Here is an 8,229-nt window from a genome sequence, read left to right as displayed (position 1 = left end):
GTGTGTGTGTGTGTGTGTGTGTGTGTGTGTGTGTGTGTGTGTGTGTGTGTGTGTGTGTGTGCGTGTGTGTACATACATACATAGATTTGTATATATATTAGTATCCACTGGTTACATATCTTTATGAGGAACTTTAAATCTCAGTTAAAATGAACTTTATAACAAATTTAGCTCTTCTTTAATCATTCAATCTGCCTCTCAGTAAAACTTCTGTTACCATTCGTAAAATTGCTTAATAATAATAACCTAAAAAAAAAAACGCACTCACACACAGATATATATGTACACCTATGCCCACACACAAGCATGCAGCACGCACATGCACGCGCACACATACACACATAGAAACATACATTATATATGTTTGAATAATTATGTGTGTGAATCAAGAGAAGGAATAGGAGAGAACAGTTGCTGTCTTACCTTGACTTTTTTGTAGTAATCTATGAAAGAGAACGGCAGTGATATATTCAGAGGAGAGGATTTGTATGGACTAGCTGATCTTTTTCTAGATTCAAAGGCGATCATCATGTCCATCCATCCTACTGGACGCTCCGACCTAAATTGATCAATGAACCTCTTGCCAAACAAATTACACAGCAAATGAACAAACTCCATGTCGATTCCTATGAGTAAAAAGGAAAAAAGTATTTTTATCAGTTATATATATATATATATATATATATATATATACACGGTATTCAGGATAAATTTGACAGTTTGCATAACAGGTAGAGAAAACACATATCCCATCCAAAAATCAAAGTATTTAAAAAAATCAAAAATATCAAATAGATTATGGCTGGGCTGGGAGTCGTCCTCAGCTTCCACCACGACCTCAAGACGGCTCCGGAACATGGTGCATGCTTTCCTCACTATGTCTCTAAGAAGATCTTCGAACATCACCTTAATCTTAACCACCAGCTAGGCCTTGGTGTTACAAGCAAAGTGTATACACACATATGCACACAAGCAAGTCATCAATACATACAAACATTTCATCTTCAAAGAATTATTAAAACACTAAAACCTAAAATAGTTAAAATTCTCAATATTGATGACTGAACTTGAGCCTTTGCAATCAAAATGCCCCTTATTCAACCTACAAGATTTTAAACTGGACTTCAATGAATGCCCAGCTATCAAACTAATAAATCCAAATCCGATGTAGATAGGATCAGTAAAAGAATATTAGATAATTTGTGAATTCGTCAAACTGGGCCTTCAGCAAAATATAGATGAATTACTAGATTGGTTAAGAAACCTAAAAAAAAACAAGGAACGAACTTGATTTATCTAGTTGGAAATCGACAGCTAGTATTCTTCTGTGTTCCCAATTCTTTGGAATAAAGCTTTAATTTTCGCCAGGAAAATTGCTAAAATTACTAAGCAAGGAAAACCAGTATAAAATTTGAAGGTAATTTACTAGACGAGGAACTCGGCTGTTAACAACTTCAATACTTCCATGGGATCCATGTGTTTATATGTATGTGTATGTATTGTGTGTGTGCGCGCCCGCGCTGGTTGTGGGTGTATGATTATTAGGGTGGCCACTCTGTGTATATACGTGTGTGCATAGGTTCATATTCTTAGAGGTGTGTGTGACTGATAGTAAGTGTGTCTTTATGAATATATTTAATTTTGCTTGTGTGTGTGTGTGTGTGTGTGTGTGTGTGTGTGTGTGTGTGAAAACTAAGCAAATAATGATGTATGCTTCAAGTATGTATATGTGCAAGACACTATACTAAATCCTGCAAGCTGATCATGGCTAGAACGCCTTTGATCATAGCTTTGATTAATCAGCAAATACATTGACTTTAATAAAAGAACCATAAAAACTGTAAGGGATCATTTCGAACAAATTGCTATTTACAGGTGCTATCGATAATTCATAAAGGATGCATATGTGGAATTATGTAGAAGACTATGTAAAAACATTTGTGTTTCTAATTTCTAGTAATTGAAAATTAAAAATCTGGAAACCTAAGAAACTGGTAATTTGTTTGAGTTAGCGACAATAAATCAAAAGTCCAATCCATGGGATGTTGAATAACTTTTTTGTGTAGTGTAGAAACTCGTTGCTATTAACTTCATAATTGTCATTCAATTTTATTACTCTTTCAGCTATTTGACTGAACTGTAACTTGTAAGATTATAAAAATATGTCAACTTCTTCAAGCTGAAATATTTCAGAATAATCACACGAGGAAGTCAAGCACCAAATATTTAAAACATTCTGATGGGTTTTTTTTAATGTTTCTTCTTTCAATCTTTTGTGAATTTTTGTGGCTTTTCATTTTATTTTATTTTATTTCTTTTATTTATTTATTCTTTCTTTTTTTGATAGGTATGTTTTGAATATATAAATCATAAAACGAGAATTACAAAAAACAGCTGAAAGAAAAGTAGATCTAAACAAATATTTAAGAATATTATGCTAAGATTTTCAGCGCGAAGTGACAGACATTATAAGCTCCAGTTTAAGACGGGCTGAGTAAGATTAAAATCGTATGGATGTCATTTCTTATATTCATTTATTCATAAGCTGTTTTTTGGAACTTTATTTATAAGCTGTTATTGTTAGGCCACTGACCTTGTATCAGTAGCATTACGCAAATTAGTTTGTGTCTAAGTAAGTAGTTGCTTTACATTTTTACAAGTTAGCCTTAAGACACAACCAAAGGTCTTTGGGAAATGAATTGTGAATAAATGATGTTGAATTGTTAAATAATAATAACAAGGTCGGTTCAATGCTTATCTCAATCTGCCAAAAATGACCTTTTGGACCTGACTTCACTACCTCACTAAAATTGTATGGATGTGAGCCCTTAGATTTATTTATTGCATAATATTTGTCTTTAGATTTCTATTGAGTTGGCCGAGTTCTTCAGTGCATTACTAAGTCTCAGTGAAATAAAATCGCAAGTGATGGACGGTATAGCTTGCTCTACCAATAGGTTAAGAGTTGGTTCCTCAAAACACACACACACACATACACATATACAAATACAAAGAATATAAAATAGGAATAATATGTAAGCGAGTGGATCGGGTAAAATCCAGGTTATATATGTTTCCTAACTTGGAGGTCCTCTGATGTAATAATTACTCAACGAGCGGTACTCAGCTAGCTTCTTATCAGGCTGAAGATACCTTAATTATATGAAGGTTACATTGTCTTTAAGGAATCCCAAGTTAACTCACCGAAGATGGCAAGTTAACTCGGGCTCTCTTTACGACAATGTAACCATCATATAATTAAGGTATCTTTGGCTTGATGAGTAGCTAGCGGAGTACCTCTCGTTGAGTAATTATTACATAAGAGGATTTGCTTGCTAGGAAACATATGTAGTCTGGATTTTACCAGCTCCACTCCCTCAATTTGGATTTTTATCTACTGCAATAGGTCAGTTTCTCTGTGATAATAGATATATTTATTTTATTTGTGTCCCTATATGCTTGACACTGATATTCTGGATTAGATGAAAACTGATTTCGATTCTAACAATATTTGTATTCAGAGAGGGAAGATTTCTTACTTAAGAACGGAGACACTATAGAATTATAAAACGCAATATACTCTCTGCTGCATTACTTCATTTCCATCTTAGCTTGTACAGTAATTACTAAAACTGAAGAACCCTTATCAGAATTAGAGGACACTAAAGATATATTGTAGTTCCTCTCTATTAGACATAAACATGCGAACACACATACATACACATACACATCCGTACACATACTATATTCTCACTTCTCTCCTTAACATCTTTCCCAGTCTTTCGTTTTTCGTCGTCTCTTTAACTCTCTTTCTCGTAGATATATATATCTATATATATATATAATTTGTTTATCTACCTATATCTATCTCTCTACTTAGGCGAGAGTGCTGCATAACACTGCGTGGGTGTTTACACAAATCTACTGCAAACGAACACCGGAAATGTAAGAAGGAAATGTGGAGTCAGATTTGCCTAAATAAACAACTTAATACAGTTTCCTTACACACAGCTTCCGCATCGTATATCAGAAGTGACTATACTGGCTTACATATATTACATTTCTTCTTCGACACAAGAGGCTCTTATATGAGCCACCCCCAAACATGCTGTTACATAGTAACAACTAAGTCGCTTATATGTTTGTGCGTGTGCATATGTGTTTAAAACACTTACAAAGAGTATATATATTACACACACACACACACACACACACACACACACACACACACACGGACCTATATTATGTGCGTATATATAATGAGTGGCTTTACATAGGCGCATGTATGTATATATATATATGTGTGTGTGTATATGTGTGTATGTGTATGTGCGTGTAGAGTGTTTGAAATGGTGTACAGATATTGCATACTGAGAAAAAGGAGGCAGTCAGAATTTTGGATAATTCTTTATTAGCGCTTTCATTTGTTGATTCGAACTCGTCATGACAAAACCAAAATGGTAAAACAGAACGTTTCGTTGTTTATTTATATGAATCGGATATTTTTTCACTTTGTTTAGAAGTGGAGAAAAATATTTTTTTTTTTTTTTTTGCGGGGGGGAAATAAAAGCAAAGAGGAGGGAGAAAATAGACAGAGAGAGAGGTTTCAGGGCAATGAAGAAATAGGAAAAGAATAATATATAAATATATGCACATTACCAAGTTGGCAGCAAAGTGCAGACAACTGGCAGGATGGATATTTAGGTCATTCAAGACAAGAAACTATGTTGACTCTGTAGAAAATCTTTGTCCTCAGCCGCCTGGACTACTACTCCTAGTTATGGTCACCGCATAGTCCCAAACTAGCAGCGGCGTTTGAAGCAGTCCAATGCCACTACACTAAAAAGATTGAAACAGTGCAGCAGATGAGTTACAGGGTTAGTCTGACAAAACTATAACTTTGTTTTCTGGAGCGAAGGCGCGAGAGACATGCAATAATCTACATATGAAAAACTCTAGCAGGGCTAGTACCATATTTCGGCATTGAGTGTTATACAAATGCCAGAACTGGCCGCGATTGTATTGTACCAAAGGTACCATCTACTCCATCAAAATTCAGGACCAGGTACTGCAATAGTCTAGGGTTCAAAGGCCCACAGCTCTTCAATGCTCTGCCATAAAAATGAAGAAAGCTACATAAGGTGGAAGTAGAAGTCTTCAAAAAGGAACTAGTCATCCTCTTCTACACAATACCTGATGAACCAACAGCCCGACATGAAGTACAGACGAGGGCAGGGGAATCAACCTCCCTTATACACCAAATGGACCAACAGCTGGGACAAAGGCACATACAGGAGTGGTGATGTGAAACATCCCAAACTGAGGAAATCAGAAGGGCCACGGTGGTGCTCCAGTGTGACCGCAGCCACATGGCTGAAACGAGTAAAAGAGTAAAAGAATGTATGTATATATGTATGTATGTATGTATGTATGTATGTATAAATGTATGTATGCTTAAAGTACGTAACAAGTAATTAGAAATAGCTTGTGGCTATGACTAATATATAAATGATATATATAAATAAATCGAAAGACTTATTCGAAAATATCCTAAATAAAGACAATGCATATTTACATGACAATGACCTTTTATAATATTTAGCTGTTTCTGCAAGTATTCACTTCTGTCAGATTACAAAGGGGCAGAGTTTCGTAAAATCTTGCTATAAATAATAATCGGTTACACGGGATTACATATAAAGCAACCGGAACATACAGGGAGAGCATAAAAGTGAGCTATTTTTATACATAACCGAATAAAGCTTGTTTTATCAAGATAGGAAAAAATTTCTATGAGAGAAGTTAAGCTAAAAATAAAGCGTGAAATATCTAGGAAGAAAACATGTGACATCATGAAGCTCTGTAAACGTATCTTAATTCTTCTCAACGAGGCTGTAATTCACTGTATAGCTTAGCAATTAAGTTATTTCACCTAAGCACGAACGTGGGTGAAATAAATAGACTGAAAGAATGAATTTGGAATATACCTATATACAGAATAAATATATTAGTTAATAAGTTAGATTTACAATCACGAAGTTCCACTGTCTAGCATCATGAACAAGTCTGCTTTATCATAACTTCAAGAGTGTAGTTTAGTAAACGGAAACTATGTGAAAACTCGTCGAATAGATTATAACTGGAATTCAATGGACGAACCTCGTCATAAAATGGACAGGTAGTTCTGTTTAAGTACTGCATTAATGGTACACGTATCTAAGATGCTTAACCGCTAACACGCTAATTCAATGAGATCAGGTAGTTGGGTTGAGCAAAGGACTCAATACCCATCATCAGAAACAATTTACTCTAAATATAGAGATAGTTAGATTGAAAGAGAGAGAGAGAGAGAAGGATGTGTGTGTGTATGTGTGTGTGTGTGTATATATAGATGAATAAAAGAATGGAGTTAAATGCAAGTGTTATTCAAATCTTTATACTTCCGAAATATGTTTCGAAGAAGACATTGGTATTATTCCAGAGGGAATAAAATGATGTAAAACAATGCGATCATCTCGTCCTGGAATAATGCAAACGTTTTCTTCGAAACATATGTCGGAAATATAAAGGTCTGAATAACACCTGCTTTTAACTCAATTTCTTTATTTATCTGTTATACAAAAACATTTCATTAAACCCTGGAATTTCTACCTTTATAAGTAGGCTGTAACACCCTTGGTACTTATGTGAATTTTTTGCTTTTTTTTTTTGCTGGTAAATATTTATTTATTTTTCCCGTGTTATTTGTACACATTGAAAAAATTCGCATACATTTACATGTATGTATATATATATATATATATATATATATATATATATATAATAGAAATATGTTACAAAAATAAAATAGAAACGACACGTGGAAATGTAAGGGGAAATAAGCGAAAATGCACATTGGAAATCAAAAAAAGTAATGGATTTTTATGAAACGTAACGATAGATATATACAATTAGATGAAATGAGGTAGGAATAAAAGTAATAAAAGTCATTATTTTGAATTGTTAAAGAGATTCAAAAGCATACCGGTTTCGTAAAGTTACTAATCCTTACTGAACGGTGTTAGGTCTACTAGTCCCTGAGTAAAAAGATTATGTGTAAGGGAGGTAAGTAGTTCTGGATTTGGTGCAATTAGGGAAGATATAGATCTGTAATGTGAATGGTGTATAGGATGTATTGGGGTTAGTGGTATCAATTGAAAGGTTAGTAGTGTTCTGTATTATGTTAAGTGTTCATATTTAGTTGTGGGAAATATTTATTAATGAAAGTTGTACCTATTAATATATATATCTATATATTTATACATAAAAATTCATCATCTGAAAGTTTCCACTTCGTTTTGCACGTAAACACATATACATATTTTGTATTTGATCTGTTTAATATATTTAATATATTTGATTTCTCTCATTTGTCAATCCCCATAATTGCTTATAAATATACATACATACATACATACATACATACATACATACATACATACATACATACATATATACATACATGTTATTGTATTTCGGAACAGTCATTTTTTTTTTTGCCAAATAAACACACACACTATATATTTTTCTTTTCTTCACTGATTTATTACTGTTCTTATTTTATTATTATATTATTTCAACTCGTGTCCATTGTTTGGAAATCTTTCGTCACACATCTATGACTTCTTCAGCGACACCTTTTGTTTTCGGGTGTGCGCTTGCTCCATTTACTCCATTTTGTTCTAAGATGTGTATCCTTACGTGTGCATGCGTTTGTGTCCTTGTGTGCGTGTGTGTGTGCGTGTATATGTGTATGTATGCTTGTGTACGTGTCGTAGTTTTTAGCAGTAGTGTGGTCTTCCCCTCAGCCCCATCCTCTCACCCCCATGGTGCTTCAATTACGACAACGTCAGCCTAGCAACTTACCACCTCAACTAATACCACCCTTCTTATTAAACTATTCCTTCTCATTGTTACCTTTGCGATTCCTCTAACCAGCTACATCCCACTTCCCTCAAAGCCTTCCCACCCTCACAAGTGGTCTTCTCTCATTTCTCCTCCTCAACCGAAAGCACTTAATACTACCCCACCCGTTTGGATACTATTCACGTCTTTCTACTTAATATTATGTATTTTATTTGTGTGCGCGTTTGTATGTGTGCGTGAGCGTGAGTGTGTATGTATATATGTGTGTGTGTGTGTGTGTGTGTGTGTGTGTGTGTGTGTGTGTGTGTGTGTGTGTGTGTGTGT

The 8,229-nt window shown here is 34.5% G+C and overlaps 1 protein-coding gene across 2 annotated transcripts in view; it reads right to left on the bottom strand.

Moving 5' to 3' along the window:
* LOC106869337 (heat shock 70 kDa protein 12A) overlaps window positions 1–8,229 on the bottom strand; it is a 296,374-nt gene that overhangs the window by 46,624 nt on the left and 241,521 nt on the right. For both annotated transcript variants that reach the window (XM_014915050.2, XM_052965711.1), the window contains one exon: window positions 424–626. In XM_014915050.2, coding sequence (XP_014770536.1) covers window positions 424–626 — 203 coding nt within the window. The remainder of the gene's footprint in view (window positions 1–423; window positions 627–8,229) is intronic.

Source organism: Octopus bimaculoides, chromosome 2 (assembly GCF_001194135.2).
Source record: "Octopus bimaculoides isolate UCB-OBI-ISO-001 chromosome 2, ASM119413v2, whole genome shotgun sequence".
In the NCBI taxonomy this organism is placed as follows: Eukaryota; Metazoa; Mollusca; class Cephalopoda; order Octopoda; family Octopodidae; genus Octopus; species Octopus bimaculoides.
The sequence above is the reverse complement of the archived record's forward strand: the minus strand, read 5'-3'. Positions and strand labels throughout refer to the sequence as shown.